This window comes from Phascolarctos cinereus, unplaced genomic scaffold (genome assembly GCF_003287225.1).
Source record: "Phascolarctos cinereus isolate Bilbo 61053 unplaced genomic scaffold, phaCin_HiC Scaffold_7;HRSCAF=346, whole genome shotgun sequence".
In the NCBI taxonomy this organism is placed as follows: domain Eukaryota; kingdom Metazoa; phylum Chordata; class Mammalia; order Diprotodontia; family Phascolarctidae; genus Phascolarctos; species Phascolarctos cinereus.
Genome location: NW_027556180.1, coordinates 47,137,680 through 47,162,802, shown reverse-complemented (window position 1 = coordinate 47,162,802; position 25,123 = coordinate 47,137,680). Strand labels below are relative to the sequence as shown.

General features: G+C 42.6%; 2 protein-coding genes across 7 annotated transcripts in view; one reads left to right on the top strand and one right to left on the bottom strand.

The window, feature by feature from the left end:
• Positions 1-4,948, bottom strand: part of HLTF (helicase like transcription factor) — a 35,532-nt gene extending 30,584 nt beyond the window's left edge. For 2 of the 4 annotated variants that reach the window (XM_020980925.2, XM_020980924.2), the window contains exons 1-3: positions 4,700-4,947; positions 4,300-4,329; positions 243-450 (exon numbers count right to left, since the gene is read on the bottom strand). In XM_020980925.2, coding sequence (XP_020836584.1) covers positions 243-450; positions 4,300-4,329; positions 4,700-4,719 — 258 coding nt within the window. In that variant the 5' untranslated portion in view covers positions 4,720-4,947. Of the gene's footprint in view, positions 1-242; positions 451-4,299; positions 4,330-4,699 lie in introns of all 4 variants that reach the window. The other 2 variants (XM_078147495.1, XM_020980926.2) reach the window with 2 other exon arrangements.
• Positions 4,949-20,877: 15,929 nt separating this feature from the next.
• The window catches only part of HPS3 (HPS3 biogenesis of lysosomal organelles complex 2 subunit 1), a 44,147-nt gene continuing 39,901 nt past the window's right edge, over positions 20,878-25,123 (top strand). For 2 of the 3 annotated variants that reach the window (XM_020980923.2, XM_020980921.2), the window contains exon 1: positions 20,878-21,152. In XM_020980923.2, the coding sequence (XP_020836582.1) occupies positions 20,930-21,152 (223 nt within the window). In that variant the 5' untranslated portion in view covers positions 20,878-20,929. The remainder of the gene's footprint in view (positions 21,153-25,123) is intronic. The other variant, XM_020980920.2, reaches the window with a different exon arrangement.

The following is a 25,123-nucleotide window of genomic DNA, read 5'->3' as shown; positions in this document are numbered from 1 at the left end:
AAAGGAGGGAGTAGAGATATCAAAAAAGTAAAAGATACAATACAAAAATATCTATGATAAATCTTTGCAGATACTATTGACTCTCTTTGTTAGCATGTAATAGTCACTTTTTGAAAACCTTATTACCAAACCCTACAATGGAAAACTGCATTTGCTAAACATACTCCTTTTGAGCACACCTCTTCAACTGTAGGATTAATACTCAGACTACTAAACCAAGTGAAACATCATATTCTACTTACTACTCCTGTGTAATATCGTAATCCAACCACATGACCTCGCAAAGTTCCAAACAAAACCGAATCTAGATCTTCATCACCAGCTACAAAGTCATCTGGAGGGACAATGTCTTCAGGGTCAAAAGGAGAAAATAAATTGGGAAAGGTGCAGTGTGAAAAACTTCCATGCACTCCATACTGGAAAGACTGCAGATATTTCCAAAGAGGATCCCTATTTAAAACAAGAGGGAAAAAAAAGTCAAGTCTTATTTTGGATGAAGTGGTCCTTTTTATTAAAATATAAGCAAATTATTATCCAATATCATAAAGATGATATATAAGGAAGGTTGTATGGCACTGGTCTGAGAGTCGTAATACTTGTCTCTGGTTCTACCACTAACTAAATGACCTTGAGCAAGTCCCATCACCTATGTCCTCAATCTATAAAAAGAAGGGGGTGGGGGGGAAATGGGGTGGGCGAGCTAGCAAGCTAAAATGGGGGAGGGGGGAAGAACCAAATTTGGCATCAAAGGACTTGGGACCAACAAGGTCCCTTCCTGTTACAAGATTTCTCCTCCTTTCCTCTTTCAAGTGACTACACCATGGTCCATCTAGGAGCTCTCATTGTCCCTAGTCTGAACCATTTTTTTTTAAGAACCACTGGATAAGAAAAGACAGTAGCTCTACTACCTGGAACCAAGCAAAGTATTTACAGATGTTATGTACCCTACAATTTTAATGAAAAGTGTTCTGAACACCTAAAGCGGGTTCTAAATATTTTCTTTTGAACACACAGGTAAAATCCAATTTTAGGGAATTCGTTAATGTTGTACTGTTTTATAAAGAGCTATCTCTATCTATATCCCTGTGAATGGATTTTTGAGAATTTTGCCCATTTGGTTTCAATCTTTTTTATATATACCACCCTCTTCTGGCTCACATCAAGTATGTATACAGCAAATATCACAATCAACAATCTCTTAAAAGTCACCACCTCTAACCTTGGTCCAAAATAACTGAACCACTGGGTCCTCCCACCAAAGTCCAATACCTCTTGACCTTCATCTTAGGGTCTCATGGTATAGTTCTCCTCTCCTTTCCCCTATTCTTGAAACATGACCTGCCCAAATTCTTTCCCTATGATCACAGACTGCCTTTAATACATCTGTCACCCCAATTATGAAATGTAAAGACCTGCAGAACAAATGACTTCACATGTTCCTTTCCATATGGCTGACAACCCAATTACAAAAAACATTACTTTAATTCAAAATACATGCTTTATATTTCAACTTTACTTATATGTCAAAGTCTTATGAAGGAAAGAAAAAAATTGACAAAAATAAGGCTATTATGAAATAGCTTACCTTTACTATATCAGAGTTATGGCTATTTCATCTATAGGTAACATCAGTTTTAGAAATATCAAAATGATGTTCACATGGCAAAAAATTTTATCAAATATCCATTCTCCTTCCCAAAACAGGTTTATAATTAATAAAAATTCCTTAGAGTTTTATTGAATTTGCATAGCATCTTCTTGCTACTACAGTCTTCCCTCTAATCAATCAGTAAATTTAAATATACAAGTCAGAAAACATAAAGATCATTAATAACTAAGTCATGAAAGATCTAAATCGGAAGTACTTAACCCGAATCTGTTAACTTAAAAAAAACTTTGTTAACCGTATTTCTATTTTTATTTATTTTATTTTTGTATTTTTTTGGGTTTTTTTTTCTTTTGGCTAGGCAATGGGGTTAAGTGACTTGCCCAGGGTCACACAGCTAGTAAGTGTTATGTGTCTGAGGCCAGATTTGAACTCAGGTCCTCCTGAGTCCAGGGCTGGTGCTCTATCCACTGTGCCATCTAGCTGCTCTTGTTAACTGTATTTCAATGTAATTATTTTCCTTTGTAATCCCATGTATTTAAAAACACTACTCTGAAAAGGTGTCCAAAAGTTTCACCAAACTAACAACTGGGTACAAAGGTAAATTTAAGAATACCCACTGTGGATTTGTGCCAGGATTCTAACAAATTTTGGCCACAAAAAAATTACAATTTATATATATATATACACACACACATGTATGTATGTATGTATGTATGTATGTGTACACACATTGGCACGCGCACACACACACACCCAAACTCCTTATACAAAGCTGGTGTTGGATGTGGATTCTGAGGATACAGTTTTTGGTCAATGATTCTAGACTAACCAGTTCTATTACATGACTCAATAGAAGTTAAACAAACCTTCTATAGACTGAATTCTAATAATAATAGTTAACTTTATATAGCACCTACTTTGTGCCAGACTAAACCTTTTATAGTCATTTCATTTGATCCTTACAAACACCCTGGGAAGTAGGTACTAATATTATCCCCATTTTACAGATGAGGAAACTGAAGCAAACAGGGGTTAAGTGACTTGCCCAGAGTTACACAGCTTGGTAAGCAGCTGAGACCAAATCTGAACTCAGATCTTCCTGTTTCCAGGCCCAGAGGTCTATGAACTCTGTCATAATGCTACAGTATTATAATAAAGTATGGTTTAATTTAAAAACATTGAATTCATAAGTTTTCTTTTTCTTAAGCTCTCTTTTCTCTATCCATCTTCCAGTGCTTCAACTCTTGCTGTATGTCAATGGCTTCCAACCTCTCCCCAGGTCCTGTTCCACATTTCCCACTCCTGCCTGACACCTGCACTTGGATAGATGCAACGCCAGCATTTCGAGCTCACTCTGTCCAAATTACAGTCTAGTAGTAACCTCCCTCTCCCCTAACAGCTCAGAATTCCCCCTTTTCTTTCCAGGCTTATAGCCTCACTATTCTGTCAGACTACTCAAGTCACTTTTGGCCTCTTTCTCCTTTGCTCCAATTCAGGCATATCCAGTCCACAAGCTTTTAGAGTAAATCAATAAAATTCGGAATTCCCCTCTTTTCCATTTCCACTGTGACCATTCCACTTCAAGTTCTCAATACCTTTCACAGTTAGTCTCTTCCCCCCTACAATCCATCCAGACCCAAATCAAGATTTATCTTTCTAAAGTACAAGTCTGTTTTCATCAATTCCCTACTCAGCAAAGAGTTAGCCTTTATACAGTGCTTTAATGTTTGCAAAGTGGTTCGTGTATATAATCTCAAAAACTTTCAATAGCTTCTTCCTTTTACTGAATAAAGTTCAAATTCCTTGGTCTAGCATTCATATTTCTCCCCTATACTAAATAAAGTTCAGATTCTCTAGCCCAGCTTTCCTATTCCTGCCCAATGGGGATCCACCTACTCTTTCAAACTTCTCACTATTCCCCCATGTCTCGGAACATCTCTCCCAGCTTTCAAAGCCCAAATCAAGCGTCACTTGTATCTTACTGTATCTGCAAAGCACAGCGCCTGGCACATAAGAGGCACCAATTTTCTTGACTGAGCCGCCCCCCCCCATAAGTTACCTAGATACAACCCCCTTCAGGAGGAGTCTCAGAGCACCTAGCTAGAACAGCCTCAGTTTCTAGACTTAAGGCCAACAGTGTTTGTATAGTGAATCTGCATTTTAAATGTGTTTATCTCCATGGCTAAAAGGCTAAAGTCCCAGAGGCAACAATCCTGTTATTCATTTATATGTACCCATACTATAATGGGTACGAGGAAACAGATGAGTAAGATTTATAGTTTCCTAACTAGAACCCCAAGTTGCCTACCAAAGGTAAAACTGCGCCCCCCCCCCAAACTGTGACATCCAGTACTCATGCTTACAAAGTGCCCTAACACTTTGGGGCAGTACGGTTTAAAGTACGAGAATGCAAAACAAAGTCCCCGCCCTCGGGAAACAAGAGTCTATTTACAAATCTCCATAAAAATAAAAAAAAAAACCTATAAAGTTCGCCCGACTCAAATCCCATTAGGGGCCCCGTGCCCCACATCATCAGGCAACGTTTCATTTAGAGGAAGAGGAAAAGACAAGCCCAGGAGCTAGGAATAAACACTCGGGTCCCTACTCTGCCCGCTTGTCTACACCCGGGAGCGCCAAGACCGACCGTGGGCTTCGTGGGCACAAGTTTGGCATGCGTACGGGTAACTCACACTTTAAAGAACACCTGGGGAGCGTCCGTCCTAAAGGGAGGAAAAGATAAAGTCCTCGCGTCAAGCTCGCGGCACGGCAGGTTGCTTTCCAGCTCGCGTTTTTGTTTGGGTCGCGCGTGTTTTGTTTTGGTTTTTTGGGACCCCTTTAACCGGGACTCCCGCAGCGAGGCACGCCCGGGACAGGTGAGGGGCGGCGATGCCTGCAGCCCTTTCCCCTCCCCCCGCGCCCCGGGCCAAGGTCTCGGACACGGGGACCCCCCGCTGAGGGCCGGGGGAGGGAAGGGGGGGAAAGCGCGCAGGACGGGCCCCTCCCACCCGGCACGCGCATGGCGGGGGATTCCCGGAGGGACTGATTTGGGGATCAGGGGCCAACCGTTGCCCGCCCCCCCAGCCCCTTCACCTCCTGAACATCCAGGACATGGCGCTGGGCACGAAGGCGGGGTCCGGGACCCCGCCGCTCTCAGGCCCCCCGGGCCCGCCTCGCCTCGCCGCAGCCGCAGCCGCAGCTCGGGTCCGGGCCGCGCCGCTGGGGAAGAGCGAGGAGGAGGCAGCGAGCGCGCCGCCAGAGGGATGCGGAACCGGAGCTCGGGCCGCCTCTCCGCCCCGCTCCGCACCTCCCCTCACTCCGCCTCTGCCTCAGCTTCTGCCTCAGCTTCTGCCTCAGCGGCGGCGGCAGCAGCGGCGGCGACGTCGCGTCCCTTCCTCCGCCCGTCGTCGTCGAGCGACGCCGCCGTCTCCCTTCCCGCAACAAACCCAGCCCCGCGATCTGAGGAGACTGACAGCGCACGCCCCTATCGGGGACAGGCTCGCCCGGGTCTCGGCCAATCAGCGCGCGGAAGAGGAAGGCGACGACCGCCCCCGCGCTGCAATTCAAAGAGGTGAGTGGGCCGGGCCGCGCGCGGCTGGTTTCATCCGGGCTTTTCCCCGCCCCCTGGGTTGGCGCGCCGCGTTGTCCCTCCCGCCGGGGGGATTGGGGAAGGGGGGCGGACTCGGGGGCTGGCGGGGAGGGGAGAGCAGAGGCTTTCTGGACTTACGATTTCCACTCCTGCGCTAAAAGTGCGAGGGCTCTCTGCACCGAGCACTGCTACCTGCACCTGGGCTCAGCTGGCTTTCCTAGCAGGGAACCTCCCACCCCGTTTGCTTCCCGCAGTCTAAGTGCCCGCGAAGCCCTGGGATCGCCTTGGGTCTAATGCACCCCGCACGCTCCAGAGTTACCCAGCCCCGGAGCCCGGGAACCCAATGTTTCCGGTGCTGTGCCTTAGGGAGTAGCCCTAGAAACTAAGTCTCATTTTGCATATCTTTGAGATTCTTAATCAGAACTTGGATATACGAGTTACTTGTTCTTTGACCTTGTGATTTGTTTCTAAATAATAATTCTTTAGAAAAAAAAACTTAAAAAAACAAAGTTACAAAGAACGTACGTTTGACGGGGGCGTGACACCCTTTAGGGAGGTTGAATTTGGTGTGCCCCCGTAGATCAGCATTGTTCTCTTATCCTTCACGTGCTGGGGCTCCTTCCTTTTCCCACACCCGGGTTGTACTTAGTAGGTGCAGAATTAATGCCTGCCTTAGTGGAATTGATGGGATTGCAAAACCCTTGCAGGTTTTTAAAGGAGGGAACCTGGGGGGCTTTTGGTAACAATCGTTTTGGAACGTTTGCTGTCTTGGAACGGTGTTAGTTCCAATTGTAGTCGAGAGATCACAAAGATTTTAAGAATCTATTTAAAAATCTCTAGCAAATTCAGTTGGAGGGGATGAGTGAGAGAGGGTCTTGACTGATTTATTTTGAGCTAAGGTTCCCAGAGGTGAAAAGAGCCCTTGAAACAAAAGCTGGGATTTCTATTCATAGGTTTTGGACTAGATTGCCTTTGAAAGTCCCTTCGGATGTGAGATTCTGCGATGTATAGAGGTCAATTACTCTACGATCCAAAGAACTTTTGGGATTGTTTTAGATTTGGAGTTGGCGGAGCTGGGTTCGAAACTCAGGTTTACAATAAGCACTATAGGCAAACCGTGCCTTGACTTTCCTATGATCCTAAGGCTGTCCGAATTTCTTTTTTTTTTTTCTGCCTGCTTTTTGGCAATAGAATAGATGTAATTCACTGTTCATTTAAGGAAGAAATTCAAATGATGGAAATCAGTTTTAACATGCTCCCGATAAATTTGATGGGCACAGAGGTGGGTAAAAACTATGGTTTCAAATGCAAACTTTGAGTAATGTCAAATTGAATTTATAGACTGCCACATTAGGATTCAGAATTTATCATTTCAATTTACCTAGCCAGAATTAATCAGGTTTATTCAGTAGGTAAACTCAAGCCAAGTTCCCCTGTGTAGCTTCTAGTAGGAAAAATCACATTTCTTGCCCCTCAAACCAGCTGTAAATATTTCCCTCTACTGTCATTCTTCTCAAAATTCACCTGTGTTAAGGTACTCATCCCTGTATATGAGTAGATCAGGAAATGAGGAGAATCTCCATTTTTCATCAACATTATTTACCTATAAGTAATGGACACATACATACCTGTCATCCATGTGACTGGTAAGATATAGTCCTCAAGTTTTCAACATACATACACACACACACACATACACACATACATATATGTGTGTATATGTATATGTGTGTATACCCATGTATATGTGTATGTGTATATATGCATGTCCATACACGTATATATTGTAACATTTTTCATATTCTCTAATTACATTGTATATCTGCATGTATAGTATATAGGTATAGTATGTATATGTGGGTCAATTATATGATTTAATTTTATCATATAATTTTATTAGATTGATTATATAATTTATTAATATAAATTTGATATATTTTGATATAATGTTTTTATTAATATTTAACATACACACATAAGTTATAAGTGTGCAAATTGTACAATAAATATGTATACATATAAATACATCTAAATTTACTTTCATGGTGGAGTCACCCTTGTATAATAAAATGTTGGAGTATTATCATCATAATCAGTAACTATGTCTGAAGTCTAAGGCAGGAGTTTGGAATTGCTGCTTTTGTTCTAATCCTGGTTACCATTTTCCAGAATCCCCTTTCCCACTCCCAGATTTCCTTCCACTTCTGTGGATTCCCACAGAATCTCCTTATTAATGGAAAACATGTACCCACTTTGTATTTCTTTTGTTGTTGTTTTTCCCCCCATTTTTTTCCCTTCTTCTTTTTCCATTTTGTATTTCAAAACCTGTTCCACAAACCCTGCTCCCAAAATATCCCCTAGAGGCCCTAGGATGAGACCCAGTAACCTTTCACTACTCTACAGTAGGACCAAGACCATGCTTCTTTCTCAGAAATTGTTAGTTTTTGTTTGATTCCATGACCCAACACCCACCCTCATTCTAAAGCCCAGGCAAGAGCTCCTTTGAAACAAATCTTTCAGTTCCTGTGCTCTGAAATTTCTCTGAAACACCCACTCAGAATTTTCTCCAGTTTCTGATGTTCCTTAAATTTGAGTAAAAATTTTCCTTTCAAAAATAAGAGTAAAAATCATTGCATACAGAATCCTGGAATAATACATAATAATAAAATGATAAATGTTTATTCATTGATTGGAATTGCAAGGATCATCTCAGATGCCATCTAGTCCAGTGTTTCTTAAACTGTGGGTTGAGACCTGGGGTCTCGAAAAATTTGGCAAGAGTAAAAGGTTTCTGAAAGAGCAGCGACCAAAATTTAATTCAACATCAAACATGCAATGAATCCAAGGTGTTCCTGGCAGCACTTGCAAGTGTTTCACTAGCAACTTCACTGCAGCCTTGGCTCTGAACACACAGTATGTGCACTTTGCGCTGCATGGGCCCTCAGTCTTATTGGATCCTCGAGACAACCTGGTGAGGTAAGTACTGCTATTCTCCCCATTTTACAGATGAGGAAACTAAGGCAGACAGAGGTTAAATGACTTACCCAGAGTCACACCGCTAGCAGGTGTCCGAGGCTGGATTTTAACTCAAGTCTCCCACACCTCAGGTCCAGGCCTCCACCTACCTCACCACTCCACTACCCTAACATGCCCAAGAAGTGGCCTTTGCTTGAAGACTTCTAGGTTGGGTGTGTTGAGGGGGAGAGACACCCACAATCCATGATAGTTCTCATTATTAGGAAGGGTTTTAAGGCTGTTTTTTGCCTCAAAGCTTCAACCAGCTCCTTATAATTCTACCCACTGGGATCAGGAAAAAAAAAGGTCTTACTTCCTTGAACACATGAAAGTCCTCAAAGAGTTTTTTTTAAATGATCATTTCAGCTCCAACTCCTCTCTTCAGTCAGGCTAAACACCCCTATATCCTTCTGTGTGGGGGGATAATGGTGATGAGGATAGCTAACATTTACATAGCACTTACTGTGTGCCAAGCACTGTTATCTTATCTGATCCAAACAACAGCCTTATGAGGTAGGTGGTATTATTGTCCCGATTTTACAGATAAGGAAACTGAGGCAAACAGAAGTCAAGCAACTTGCCCAGGGTCATACAGCTAGGAAGAATCTACGGCCAGATTTGAACTTGGGTCTTCCTGATTCCAGGTTTATAACTGATTTCTTTTGCAATCCTATGAATTTATCTTGTCCATTTAAAAAAACATGATTCTAAGAAGGGGCCCATATGTTTCATATGTTTTACTTGACCACCAAAGGGACCCAAGATACATAAAAAGCATGAAGAACCTCTGCTTTAAGAAGTTTCTAAAATGTGGCACCCAGAAATGAACACAATATTCTAGCTGAGCTCTGACCAAGACAGAATGCAGCAAGGCATTCCTGCCCTGGTCCAGGACCCTATGCTTGTCAATGAAGCCCAAGGCTTGTTTACCATTGGCCCTAATTCTGGGTGGGTACGAATAGAGCATGCCAGGCCTGGAACCAGAATCACATGTTACCTCAGACACTTACTAGCTGTGTGACCCTGGGTAAGTCAGTTCACTCTGCCTCAATTTCCTCATCTGTAAAATGAGCTGGAAAAGGAAACGGAGAACCACTCTAGTATCTTTGCCAAGAAAACCCTAAATGGCGTTACAGAGAGTCAGACATGACTGAAAAAAGACTGAACCATAAAAAAAAATTATGTTACTAATTCACATTGAACTTAAGTTCCACTTTTTTTCAAATAAATTGTTGTTTATTCCGTCCCACTCCTTCCCCAACATCACCTTGTTCTTGGGAAAACAGTTTGTTTGTTTGTTTGTTTTGGATATAAGTATAAGGATTCACATTTGGATTACTTTGCCAGAGACTATGATAGATTCCTCATTTTCTATTTAGAGCCACATCATGGGATGTTTGTTTCAGAACTTTGTAACTCACACTCGTAAAACATTCTTTTCCTCCCATTTTTCATGTTGCCATTATTTCTCTTTTTACTGTTGTTGTCGATAATATTTCTTGCCTCCACCCACTAAAAAAAAAAACGGGGGTGGAAACACACAGAGACACAAAAACTGCATTTCAGTGTCATCGTGAAGCAATTCAGTTTCATATTTTGAGAACGTGCCAGGAATTTGTTCCCAAACTTGTCCTCATCTTGCATTTTGAAATCACCCTTGATTCTAGTCGAAGGGCATAGAGATTTACCAGAAGTCAATGGAGTTCTGTCAGTCAATCCATTAATCAAAAACGTTTAGTTAACATTTAATAAACATGAGTGTTTACTATATGCCAGAAACTTCACCAGACCTTGGGGATGCACATAGAAAAGCAAGATATTCCCTGACTTTAAGGAACTTACCATTCAATTATAAGCATCTTTGGAAAATGCTGTCATTCCTTTATTAATATGTTAATGTATACATTTTTCAAATTAAAAGATAAATCATGACATGGTGGATAGAGGGTCAGTTCTGGGGACAGGAAGAGCTGCTTTCAAACTAGCTGTATGACAAAGAGCACTGGGCTTGGAATCGGGAAGACTCATCTTCCTTCACGAGTTCAAATCCACCCTCAGATATTTACTAGCTGTGTGACCCTGGGCAAGTCACTTGACCATATTTGCCTCAGTTTCCTCATCTGTAAAATGAGCTGGAAAAGGAAATGGTGAACCACTCCAGTGTCTTTGCCAAGAAAACCCCAAATGGGGTCAGGAAGAATGGGAGACAATTGAAAATGACTGAGCAACAAAAACAACATAACAAAAAGCTTGACAATTAACCTCTTTTTGCCTCTGGCAACACGCCAGAGTCCTGGGCCCAATCAGAAGGAGAAATAGTTTTATCAACGGCAATGACATCATCTGCTTTGCCCCTTCACCCTAAAGGACCCCCTAGGCTTTTCCACCTGACTTTCTTCAGAAACCCCTATTAGAATATAACGTCCTGAGGGCCCTGATTTTCTTTCTTTTCTACTTATATCCTCAAGGCTTTCATTCATCTGGTCATTAAAACTGTGGATAATAGGTGTGTCCGAAGTTCCCCACATCAATAGAAAGAAGGCTAGGTCTGGATTCACCCCTGCCCCCAACCAATTTTCTTTCAATTAAAATTAAAATATTCCCTCTATGGTCAGCCCCTTCAATTTTGCCTCATCCTCAGGAAGAGTAGCTAAGAAAGGACTGCATATAATGAAGAAGAAAATTGACTCACGGGTAGAGTTGGAGGTGTATTTTGCTTGACAACGCTGGCATCCAACCTAAGGGGAAACTGAGGAATAGAAAATTAGTGTGATTTGTGAGTGCCTGTAGACTTACGAATAGACCCCAGAGCCTAACTCCTAAACCCCAGGTTCTGGTCTAGGTTGAGATTTCAGAAGCCTGGAAGACTCTTATTTTAAGTTTTCAGGTGGAGATCTAATGATTTCTTGGTAGAGGTTGTAAGTAGGAAAGGGTTATCCAACTTGGGATATGTCTCTCCTCGGTGGGGTATGAGAAGCTTGTCAAAAGAATATGGAGACAATTTGGTAACTAGCTATGTTATCCTGTTGAAAGGTTCCAAAGGCAGGGGTGTTCCATGAAAAATTTGAAAATTTATGGATTGGAAAGAAACTAATGGTAGTGGGGTAGGTAGTAAAGGGAGTAAGCTTGATAGTATATCTGAAGCATTTGAAAGGAATAATTGAAGTAATCATCCCTAGCTACTAAGACAGAACTAATGAGGTTTTTCCCTTTTCATATTGAGCTAGAATAATTAGCTCAAAGACCCAGTGAAACATAAGTGATCTCTGTGATAACTAGAAACTCTGAATTAATTTCCAATCAATAAAATCACCAAGTTTGAGGCCAACTAAGAGAAGCATATCTCATTCTAATTGGATGTGGCTTTAATTTGATTCATAAGAATTCTGTGAATTCTCAATCCTGATCTCACTTAGCATCAAAGCAAGAAACAAACCAGAAGGTGAACATGATATACAAGTATCACTAACAAAAACTAATGAGAATAGCCAACATTTACATAGCTCTTTGCTATCTATGGTTTGCAAAAAGTATTATATAGATGTGACGATAGGACAGGATAATCTGCTATTATTAAATTATATGTATTTTTAAAATATATACATATGCAGATAGATAGATAGATAGATAGATAGATAGATATAAAACTAGCTATAGGATCCTAGTACTGGAGAGGTCCTTGAGGGCCAGTTAGCTGAACCCTCTCATTTTACAAAGGAGAAAACGGTCTCGGAGAGATTGTGACTAGCCCAAAATCACACAACTAACAACTATCTGAGACAGGATTTGAACTCAGGTCTTCCTGACTCCACGTGCACATTTGACTATATTCTGATAAACAGTTAACAACTTTATGGCACTTAAAAAATGTCATTGCATAGAGAACAAAATTTTCTTTATAAAAAATTAACCTATTTGTTTTCTTATATGTATAAGCATGGTAGATTCTAGTATTGATTTCCTTCTGCACTGAATTAGGCATGTAAAAGTGTTACTGAAAGCCAGGGGCAGAACAAGTTTGGGAGCTCTGAATGTGAGGTCCCTTTGGATTGTCTGATTTGTTGCTCATTTTTTTCCTCTGGGAAGAGCAGAAGAAAACTGTTTGTTGGGCTCATCACACCACCAGGTGTCTTCACAGACTAACATTATCAAACTAGCGAATAAAATCCTTGATTTGAGTAGCAAAAAAAAAAAGTCTGAAGAAAGACAATGTCCCAAGCTTGGGAAAAAAGGGAGACAGAGAATCAGAGATTTGAGTGTTGTGAGGGACCCCCACCCTTCAGCCTCTGCCTGAAGACCCCCAAAGAAGAGGAGCCATTCATCACCCCTTAAAACAGATCATTCCTCTTTGGGCTGATTCTAATTGTTAGCAGCTTATTCCTAACACCAAGCATATATTTTCCTCTTTTCGATTTCTACTCATTGCCCTGAGTTTCCCCCGCTTTTCCATCTCCCCCTTAGATTCAGGCATAGAGTTAGCTTACAGTCATTTTGGGGAAAGAATGATTATATAATAATATATGTATAATAATAATAATAATAATAGCATATCTACAGTGCTTTAACCTTTGAAAGTTTTGAGACTGCCAACAACCCTGTATTGTGGGTGGCATTATTATCTCATTTTATAGGTGGAAAGATTGAGCCTGGGAGAGGTTAAGAGCCTTTACCCAGGTTAGTTACACCATTAGGCGACATTTGAACTCAGAACTTCCTGACTCTAGGCATAGAACCAAAATGCCCTGGCTTTTTGAGCATGGGAATGACCTGGTCAGACTGGTGCTTTATGAATACATTTGGCATCTGCGTGGAGGGTAGACTAGAGATGGGAGAAGCGGGATGTAGAGAGACCAGATAGGAGCCTGCTGCAATAATCCGGGGAGAGAGGGGAGAAGAGGCTGAACTAGGGGTGGTAGTGGTTTGAGCCAAGAGAAGGGGACACATTGTGAGAGACACTGAGGAGGGAGGCTCATCCAGCAGCCGGCTGGATGTGGGGGAGATTCAAGAGACACAAGGATAACTCCTAAGCTGAGAGTTGGGGCAGCATCCTTTACCCAGAAGGGATGGGTTTAGGGATTCCCTCTAGATAGTGAGTTTGAGATATATGGGGCATCCAGGTGGAGCTGTCAGGCAGGCTGTTGGAGACGTGAGAAGGATCGGGAGAAATGAGCCTTGCAGAGAAGTAGGGTAACACTGTGGAAAGAGTCCTGCATTTGGAGCCAGAGAACCTGGGTTCAAATCCCCGTTCTGCTACTTATCCCCTCTGCTGTTTTTGATAAATCACTTCCCTTTTCGGGGTTGATGATGTCTAAATTCCTTCCTGCTCTAAATCTTTGATCCCATAAAGCCCGTAGCTGATGAGGTCCTGAAGAGCCAGAGTGGGGAAGGAAAGGAGATTTTCACTGCTCCAACTCTCTAGTCCCAAATGGAGATGACTTCCCAATCTGTATCTCCATCCTCACCATTCCCTCATAAAGTAAATATTTATCTAGCACCCGTTATGTATACAGTATGAGTCACTGTTTTGGGTACTCCAGAGGATTACAAACAAAATCAACCCTAAGACACTGTCCCTGACTTCTAGGATACTCACAAGTCAGTACTTACACCTGTCAGCTGGTGATGGAGTCCTCTCCACCCTCTTTCCGCGATGCTGAGGTTTCTGCTGTGCAGCTCTGGCACTGGTAAGGCTTCAGATTCACCCTGCCCACTGGGCTGGGGCGGAACATTTGAAGTTGTCACATGATAACTACATGACAGAGATGCCTTTGAAGGAGTTAGTGCAACAACATTCTTCATCAGAAATCTCTTCTGTCTCAATTAGTTCAAAACTAATGATACAAAAAAGTACTTTTATTCTTAGAGCAGAATCTTTTGCATAACAGGAAAGGTTTATTAAAATACACTGTGATCAAATCTGATTTACAACATTAAAAATAGATTCATTTTTTTCATGTGCTTGGGATTTGATTCATACAAACATACAGAAAGATAATTTTTTTAAAAAACAGGAATTTTTAAAAATCCCATTGACTATTTTTAGGAGAACGAGTTAAAAAACAAGCTTGATATGTTTATTCTGACGGGTTTCAGAGGCAGCCTGGCCCAGGTGGAGTCAGGGGACTGCGATTCCAATCTTGGCCCTGCCATTTACTACTCTGGTGAGGTTGGATACATTGCTTCACCTCTGATCCTTAGTTTCCCAATCTGTAGAATGAAGCAGTTGGACTAGAAGACCTTTAAGGTTTTTCTCACCTACAAATCTATGACCTCATAGCTGCCCTTACTTCACTGACTAATTTATTTTATTTTATTTTTAGGCAATTGGGGTTAAGTGACTTGCCCAAGGTCACACAGTAGTAATTGTCAAGTGTTTGGTATGAGTTCACATTTGAACTCAGGGCCTCCTGATTTCAGGGTCGATGCTCTATCCACTGCGCCACCTAGCTGCCCCTTTGCTGACTTATAACATACCTAATCACAATTCTGAAAGGCCAAGACAAATATTTTTTAAAAAATAAATTTTGTATTGAGACCTTTTAAAAATTTAATTAATTTTATTATCAAATTGACAAACATCAATCAACATGAATATCTCCGTAAACATAGAAGAGAAAAAATGGGATTACATATGAAATTCTGAATCTCTATCACACGCTTGGTTTTTTAAAGTATATGTTATGATTATACATGTATGACATATATCAAATTGCTTACCTTCTCAGGGAGAGGAAAGGAGAGGGAAGGAGAGAATTTGGAATTCAAAATTTTTAAAAACTAATGGTAAAAATTGTTTTTACTTGTAATTTGGAAAAAAATTAAATATTCAAAAAAGTATATGTTAGATTTAACATGGAAGTACCAATATTGCCCTGACTTTATCCAAATCCTCTTCGGAATTTCCTTCTGCTCTCTCCCAGAACAAGTTCTAATACCTTTGCCTCATCCCAACTAATATTACCTTCAGGAAAACTGGCCACTTCTCTACTCTAAAGAGATGCAAAGTGTATGGGGGTAGGGGAGGGAGAAATGCCAGAGCTTCTAAAGAACAATTATTTCCAGCTTTTTGGAATTGCTACACTTTATTCTTATTTGTTTGACTCATTTGGGTAGTACTCCAAAAGTCTGTTGAGGACATGTGTAAATTTAAACTATGAAAAGTGAATTAAATGTTATTTGGAAGTTTAAAAAAAGTAGAATTCTGCACACTCCTTAAGGTAAACAGAGGTATCCTGAACTGTCTTATGAATGTGAGAATTTGGGAATCCCTCTCCTAGGCTCTGAATGCCTTTATCTTTTGGAGCTGGTTGGGATAAACGGAGAGGTTTTTGAGTAAAGGAGTGAGGTGATCAAAGCAGTATTTTAACTGTCTTTAGTCCTGTGAGGCAGTGTTTGAGGACAAGGAAGACACTGGAAATCAAATTAGTAGGCTGTTAAAATCCAGAGACAAGTTGATGAGATCCTGGGCCAGGGTGGTGGGGGTGATGAAATCCAGGGAATGGATGCAAAGAGGAAGCGATGAACCTTGGAGACTCTTCAAAGACAGGCTTGAAAGCAGCTGGAGAGTGACTGAATTTGGAGAAGTTAAAGCCTAGGTGACAGGGAAAATATTGGTGCCATAGACTTCAAGAGCTGAAACAATTAGGTGTCAAAATGTTTGGTACAGACAACCCCCACTGGTGATCGGAGGGGACTATGCGTCATTTGGGGGCTCCAACTGTGGAGAAGGCTTCATGGAAAAAGTGGGAATCAGAGGAGACCTTGGAGGATGAAGAGGACTGGAACAGGCAGGAAAGAGAATGCAGAACATGAGAGGTCACAGTGAAAACATTTGGCAAAGGTGTATTAGAACCAACATGGGATTTCCTGTTCTTCATCTTTTTCTATCATCACTACGATATCATTATCTAGAATGATGAATTAGTAATCATATGTGTGTAGAAAGTACTCAGCACCAAGCAACGTTTCCCATTGCTTCCACGGACCTGAAAACGTTCCTTTGGTTCACCCTTACAAGACACAACACTGCATTCTCCAGAGCTACCTGGGGAAAAGGTCCACTGTTGGCCACCCTTTAACTCTCCCATCCCCCCAGGAAGTCAGAGCCCCCTGAGCAATAAGCTATAACCTGGGGATATGATGACGCCTTGCTTTGGCTTCATGCTTTGGGCAACATCAATTGCTTCACAAATACGTCTGTCTTTTGTGAACCTCTTGCTCGTGAGTCTCAGCACGGATGCTGCTAGCGTGTCCATGTTTACACAGAATTGAATCAGCCACCCAGCGTTATAATGGACCGTGGAATCTCTCTCCCCACCATCCCATGTGAAGTGCTGGGCATCCGGCCTTGCCTTGAATACCTCCGGCAATGAGAAGCTCACTGCAACTTGCTCCATTTTGGATCAGGCAGAATTGGGAAAATATTCCTCCCTATATTCAGTTAAAATCTGCCTCTCTAACTCTTCCAACTATTGCTCCTAATTAGATCTTCCAGAAATACACAGGACTTGTGTAATATTCCTTTTCCAGGAACTCTTGGTTGGATTGACGATCCCTTCCAACTCTGGAATTCTGTGATTCTGTGCAATTTGTGGCAAAATAATAAAAGTAGCTAACATTTATATGATGCTATAATTTGCAAAATGCTTTCTATATATTATTTCATTTGGTGTTCATAACAACCCTGTTTGGTCAGAGCTATTGTTTTCTCATTTTTACAGATAAGGAAACTGAGGCAGAGAGTGGTTAAGTGCCTGGCCTAGTGTGAGTTAGGATTTGTCACACACACACACACACACACAGAGTACAAAAGGATCTCTAAGCCTTCATGGACTTCATCCAGCCTAATCACAAAATGTCCCTGAGCTCTGTTGGTGCTTTTGAAAAAGGCTGCAGCTTGCCCAGTAAATGTGTGGTCAAAAGGTGATAGGAACAAAGAATTTTTAAAAGAAGAATCACAAACTCTTAATAACTATATGAAAGATTGCTCCAAGTCACTAACAATAAAAGAAATACAAATCAAAACAACTTTAAGGTTTCACCTCACATCTAGAAAATTGGGGGGGAGATGACAAAATATGGGAATAGTGAATGGTGAAGGGATTGTGGAAAGACAAACACTCTGTTGGAGCTGTGAATTGGTCATTGCAGAAGACGAGTACTAGGGAGGTGGCACACAGCATATATGATCCAACTTAGTGAGCAGGCTAATTTTGCTGTACTGCTTAAATTTTTTTTTTCTACAGGAAATGTCTCATTAGTGAGGGGATCAGAACAGCAAGTGGTTAACTGTGGGAATTGAGTAAACCACACTGACTCCATCTTATGACAATTCTGGAGGCTAGTTCAGTTCCTTTATGTTCAATTATGGGTCTAGTCCAATTTCTGTCTTATGGGAAAACTTTATTCAGTTATAGGAATTTTGAGAAAACTTTGTTGCATTGTTTGAATACAGCCCTTCATGGCTGGGAAGCTGAACCATGTATCCCCACTGCTTAGAAACCCTTAACCAAGAAAACCAAGTCAGATCTAAAGACTGATGCAAGGAGTTTACTTGCAACTAACTATACATCTCAAGCAACTCATATGTCTTATCTGAAAATGGGCCCTATACTGATCAATCTGTTATTGCTTCCATGTTCCTTTGAACAGATACTGGGGGGGAATGGGACACCTCTTTTTCTGAATTCAAGGACTTTCATCTGTTCACTCTCCCCCTCCCAACATGGAAAGTCCCTAATCTTTTCTCTAATTAGAAATGTGATTACCTCATTTTGTATCCTGGTTAATTGTTTTCATTTAATTAATTAGTAGTCTTATTTGATTGTTTTTAATGCATAAAAATCTTCCTCCCCCGGTATTCTGGGTCCAGCCCTAAGCTGAAGAAGGGGCATGGTCTCAATTTGTTAGGCAATTAGCATCCATTGCTTAATAAATCAATATGCTCAGAAGTTTGAACCTTTGTTTTCTCAGTCATTTCATCTTTCACCTGCCACACTAGTAACATTTACCTAGTGCAAAGTGCTTTACAAATATTGTCTCATTTTATCTTCACAACAACCTGAGAAGTAGGTGTGATTATTATTTTTATTTTACAGATTTGGAAACTGAGGCAGATAGTGGTTAAGTGACTTGGACAAGGTCACACAGCTAAAAGTGCCTGAGACCAGATTTAAACCCAATTCTTCTGATTCTAGGTCTAGTGGAGGACAAGGATGTCTTAGAAATTGATGGCAATACTGACCACAAAGGACATCAATGAAAAATCTTACATTGTCTTAAAAAGAAAGAAAAGGCTGAGGTAGGTAGGTTTGCCTAACTAGGAATTTTTGTCTCTGGGGCAGATGGTAGGTCGAGCTACCTTGACTGAAAGGATGTCAGGGTTTTACCTGACAATTCTTCATTGAATGTGGAGGGAGGGAATGGCTGAAGGGAATCACTGCATACTTTTCTTCCACTCTTGGGTGCTGGGCCAGCCACTGGGGAGTGGGTTCGGAGCACATGGCAGTGCAGATGTCTGGCCATTCTGGAAGTCACCTATACTTCTCCATCCCCACCTATCCTTCTAGGTGTTGGCCTGGGTGGGAGGGTCTCAGACTACTTGGACCCTGTGCACAGTGAGAAAAGCTGATGTCTCTCTCTAACCTTGCTAGACCCCAGGAATATGGAAACAGGCTTATCTCCCCAGACTTCAGGACCAGTCTCATGATGGGGGCAGTCTGATTTGCCCAAAGTACCAGCTACTTGTTTAAGTTTGTGGGCAATCGAGAGGCTAGGGGTATATTGCCTTAGCACAGCAAGAATGAGGAGTTACAACCACGTGTATGTGGTGAGATATGATAGGAAGGACCCATTTAAAAGACAATTTGGAATGGTGTAGAGTCAGGAAAGAAGGAAGAAAACAAGTACTTTTAAAGCATCCAGTATGTGCTAGGTGCTGGGTTAAGAACTTTACAAATATTATCTCATTTGATCCTCACAATGCCTTTGGGAGGTTGGTGCTCTTATTATACCCATTTCACAGCAGCAGAAACTGAGGCAAAGGGTAGCGTCAGATAACTATTAAATGTTTGAGGCCAATTTAAACTCAGGTCTTCCTGACTTCTGACCCAATGAGTACCTCCTAATTCCCAGGAAGATATGGGCTTGAATGCCACCTTAGATGCTAGCTGGGGGACCTTGGTTTAGTTTCTTTATCTGTAAAATTAGGGTTTTGACTTGATTGCACTCTAAGGTCCTATGCTCTAAAACTTATGAATAATGCCATTGGGAGGCTTCTGGTGTTTAAGTAGGTCAAATCTAGGCAGGCGGGCCACATGCCTGTTTTTTAACTCAGCAACTTTAAGTCATGAGAGGAAGAAAGGGTAACCATGCATAAAGCCCCTGGAAGGGTTTGGGAGACTGGGCACAGAGCTCTTGCCAAGCGCCTAACCCTATGTTAAATGCTGTGGTTTATGGAAAAAAAAAACGAATCAAGGTATATTTATTAAGCACCTACTATGTGCCACGTACAAAGAATGAAACGATGCATTGATGCAATGAGCTCACGTTCTAATGGGGGAGACAGGTACATATAAAAATTATATGTATATGTGTATATATAATATGTATATATAATATATATTATATATGTAACATATACATATATAGCATAAATCTTTAGTGAATTTCTTTGCAAAAAAAAGTAGCACCTATCTCATATGGTTATTATGGGGATCAAATGAAATAATACACAATATGTACAATAATAAAACACTTGGCAAACTTTGACGGACCATGTATCTATAATCAAGTTAAGATATACATGTGTATATATATACATATATGCAGGTAACTAGATAGGATAACACAGTGACATGTCTATCAAGTCAAGATATGTGTGTGTGTGTGTGTGTGTGTGTGTATACATAGATGGGACAATGGATAGAATGATAAATCCATCTGTATCAAGTTAAACTATGCAAGTGTGTTTACACATATGCAGGGGGGCTAGACGGCACCCTGGATAGAGGGCTCTCTCTCTATCAGGTTAAGAGATGCATATCTCTGTGTGTGTGTGTGTGTGTGTGTGTGTGCGTGTGTGTACATATATGCAGATGGCTGGATGGGACTATGGATAGAATGATAAATCTGTCTGCATCAAGTTAAGCTATGCATGTGTGTTTACATATATGCAGGGCGGCTGGACAGGACCCTGGACAGAGGGCTCTCTATCAAGTTAAGAGACTCATATCAGTGTGTGTGTACATATATGTAGATGGCTGGATGGGACAATGGGATATAATGATAAATCTCTGTATTAAGTTAAGCTATGCAATTGTGTGTTTACATACATACAAGGGGGCTGGATGGGACCCTGGACTGAGGGCTCTCTCTCTATCAGATGCATGACTCTGTGTGTATATACACATATGCAGGTGGCTGGATGGGACAATGGATTGAGGGCAAGTTAAGAGACACATATATGTGCATGTACTGATATGCAGACCGTCAGTGGCCAGAGGGCTCTAACTCTATCGCTGGGCGCAGGGGACGCCCCGGCAGACTGGCCCTGGCCAGGCTCGGGGTCCCGGCGCTCCCCGCCGCGGTCTCTTTAAAGAAGGGGGTGAGCTCCGCCCCCGCCCGCCCACGTGACGCGACAGCGCTCGCGGAAGTGGGCCCTGCGCCCCCAGCGTCCCCTCCCCCCCTCGGCTCGGCGGGGGGGCCGCGGCTCCGGAGCCATGGTGCGGCTGTACAACCTGCACCCGTTCGGCTCGCAGCAGGTGGTGCGGTGCCAGCAGGAGCCCGAGCGCGTGTGCTGCGGCGGCCAGGATGCGCTCTTCGTGGCGGCGGGCTGCAAGGTGGAGGCGTTCTCCGTGGAGGCGCGGGCTCCCGAGCCGGCACGGCCGCGCTGCTGCTTCTCCACGCTGGGCCAGGTGCTGCACCTGAGCTACAGCGAGCCCGGTAAGTCGGGGTGGAGCTCTGCGCCCCGCCCCTGCGCGCCCTTGTCCGCCCGGGAGGCCCCCCGCGGGGGTCGGGGTGGGCTGGCTGCGTGCGTGCGCACCCGAAGCCCCCACGAGCTGGGGGTCGGGGGGAGGGGAAGAGGAAGCCCCGAGGGAGACCTCGGAGCCCGTGCGACCCCACCACCTCCCTTGGCGGAGCAGGAACCGGCGTGCCCTCCGGGGGCTCCCCAGACTGCGAGAACTGACCGGTCGGGGCTGGATCTGGCGTGTAAGAAGCACCTCAAGCCGGCGCTGCAGCGTGCCCATTTCCCACGGACCCGTTCCCCGTGCGGGGTCTGCCTGAGTGGCTCCCTTGGTAGCTCGCACCCGGCCCTGCCAGGGGCCACCTCCTACACGAGGTCTCCCCAGACCTCTCCACTGCGCCCCAGCGAGTCAGCTGCGCGCAGGTGATGCTGCCAGTCCCCGCGGTGAGCGCCGTGAAAACGGGGGCCTTTTCTTGCTTTTTGTCACTGCGCCTGACCCTTTGGGTATTTAAGAACTAAAGACACAGAAATCCAGCAACTGGGAAGTTGTTAAACTGGGAAGCAGTTTATTCACATGACCAAAATGATTATTCTTTTTACGAGAAAAACCCACTGCAGGCTGACCGCCTTTAACTCGAGAGCGCTTCCTTAAAATCATGATTTGATTGACAGGTATTCAAGAGACTGCTAGCTATGTGACATACTGTGGTGGAGGGAGGGAAAGAGCCCTGATCCGGAGAATTGGCTTCCAGTGCTGGGTCGTCTTTAACCATCTTGACCCTCTCTGTAAGTTATTTCATCTCTCTGGACCCTGGTGACCTCTTCTGTAAACGACGGTGTCAAGACACCTGATCTCTGAGGCCCTAACAGTGGGTTATTTACCAAAGTGTAATTAATGGTGTCACTTCCTCCCCCCCAAAAAAAAACCAGTCAAAACCCCCTCCCCAAGGACTTAAGTGTCTGGAGCCAAAACCATTGCCAGTTTCTGATGTTTAAACCTGCCTATACCCGGCCATATATCTAAATCCAGAAGTGCTATGTTGGTGGATTTAAATTTTTATGTTTTATACTGTAGATGGGAGGAATTAGGTAGGTGTTAGACCTTTTCTCTGTCATCATTGTTTCTGGATCTCTTGGACTACCAGTCCAGCTTCTAGATTTATTGAGGTTCTTAACATGGTGCAGAGTTCAAGAGGTTCACGAATTTAGATGGGAATTTCAATACAACTGGTTTCTCCTTTAATCCTTTGTCTTCTATTTTATGCACCACCAGACTGCCAAAGGGTATTAGACTGATGATGTCATTGGTATAGGAAATCTCCCAGATGAGGGAATGACCAATTCGGGTCAGCACCTTCTCTGTACCGGACAGGCTTCAGAGAGTTGCTGAGTGAGCGTGGCTTGCCCGGGGTGACAGCCAGTATGTGTTAAGAGGCCTTGCCCTCCAGGCCAGCTCTTTCTAGATGGGGGTGGTGGGGGGTGGTGTGTGTGGGGGGGGTTGTGTGTGTGTGTGTGTCTGTGTGTCTCTGTGTGTGTGTAGGTAGAAAGAGAGTAGTAGGGAAAAAAATAAGCATGGAAATAACTTGAAACTAAATTCCTTCCTGCTTAAATCATCTGTGTTTGAAAAAATAAAAAGCCATAGGGTACAAACAGGGAGCACTGTTGGTTGACTTCAGTTGGCTTCAAGACATTGTTTCTGACTTCCCTGGGGTGTGCCACCCTCTTAACCCTCCTCCCCTTTCAGTTTCTGTCATCAGAACAGGGAAGGATGTGATGCTATGGTCATTTACATTGTCTTCTGTATCTTCCTCTTCCTTTGCCCATGGTTAAAGTCCTGGAGTGAGAACCTTTCTTCACATATCCCTCCCCTGAAATAGAGATCTCCAAATCTTCCAGTTTTCTTCCACCCTTAATCAAAATGGGAAAGGTGTTATCTGTTATTTATTTTTTGTTGATTAATTATACTTCACAAGGAATGTTTGTCAGAGGTATTTTAGTCATTTCATAGTTTAATATCTTACTGTATTAATAACTATAGCATAAAAGAGTTACTGCTAAAGGCATTTCATATATCACCTGGGAGGAAATTTAGGCATGAGAATGATCATTCCAGTCTTGGAGGTACCTTTAACCTGTGGTCCATTGAAACTCTCACATTTTTATAAGAACTAAGATATAGATACATCTCCTCCATTCTGCAGTTGTTAAGTGGATTTTTTTAGTAAGGCAATTAGAGTTAAGTGACTTTCCCAGAGTCACACAGCTAGGAAGTATTATGTGTGTGAGGCCGAATTTGAACTCAGTTCCTCCTGACTCCAGGACCAGTGCTCCATCCACTGAGCCACCTAGCTGCCCCCTGAAGTTGATTTTTTAAAACCTGTATGGTACTTTACATTTATTCCTATTAATTTCCATTTTTAAAATTTCCCCCACCCCCAGTTTCTTCCTAAGGTCTGGCAAGATCTTACATCTTCTCTTACATCAGTGTCATCCATAGATTTGATAAGTGTGCCATCTCTGCCTTTATGTCAATCCTTGATAAATGGCACGTGGCCCACTGGGTCTTTTCATTGGAGGTCTTCAAGTTAATGTTAAGCCCTTAGGAAATGTCCATTGGTTCCAGTCACTGAACAAACCGTCCCACCATATAGCCTCCATCTGAATGGTTGTAAGGTCCAGAATTCCTGTTTGGGGAACCCCGTGCCTCCCCAATAACCATGATGTATTTTGATACCTAAGGAAGAGGCCAAGTATCTCCATATTGATTATGGGTAGTAGTTTACTCAATCATTACAAATACTTACAAAACAGGGGCAATCTGGGGTGGCTGCCCAAAGTTCAGTGCATCTCCACTATAGAGCCCCCAAAATCCTTGTGGTAATTGTAGAGAACAGACAAAGGCAGGAGGGTTTAGAGAGTACATCACTACTGACTGGTGGGTATTTTTGGTTCTCTGCTTAGTAATGAGCTTGGGAGTTAAGCCAGTGTTATACAGCGCAAACATAAGTTCGTGTATTGGTCGTGTCCCGGTCACACGTAGGTCATGATATTCTTGTTTTGGCTTTCATAGGTCATAGTATCTTAAATTTTGACTCAGTGTCTAAAATATAATTTTGTATCTTAAGATTGTAAACAGGTCACCATGTTCAGGCTTTCACCTTTCACAGAGTTTAAGGTTTATGGCTTTTCACTTATTACTGTATTTTATGTTTTTTTCCCAATCAGGACCCCACACTCGTCTACAAGTAGAGCATTAGGTACTTTAGCAAGTAATTTGCTGGTACCTGATTTTATTCCATGTGTACAATATTCCTCTAATCCATCCATCTAAAAATTACTTTGTCAGGAAAGAAATTGAGTTTAGTCTAACCTGGTCACAATGAAGCAATGCTGACTTTTATGATTAGCAAGTATTCACAAACCATCCTTTTAATAATGCATTTTAGAACTTTGCCAGGAATGGAAGTCAGGTTCATTACCTCGTAGTTGAAAGATGCCATCCTCTTAAAAAATCAAAACAGCATTTGCTCTTTCCGGTTCTGGGCATCTCTATGGGCCTTTGAGGCATTTTAAGATCACCAGTGGTGATCATCAGCAGCGTGTCTGCCAATCCCTTTAGTACCTAAGGAAGTAGCTCACGGCTGGTACCTGAGGTAAGATTTGAACTCAGGTCTTCCTGACTCCAAGCCCAGAGCTTTGTCCACACGTTGACAATAGTATAAGGCTAGAAAGCGGTTGAAATGCATCATGATAGGATTATAGATTGTGAGCTGAGCAGGACCTTAAGGATCCTCTAATCCACCCCCTTAATTTTCCTAGACCCAGAGACCCACTAAATATGTCACCAGCAGGGAGCTGATGTGAAGGAAGTCCTGAAGAATGATGGAAGGGAAAGGAAATGAAACTCTTTTTCTACCCAGGAGAAAATTATTTATAGCATAAAGGATGA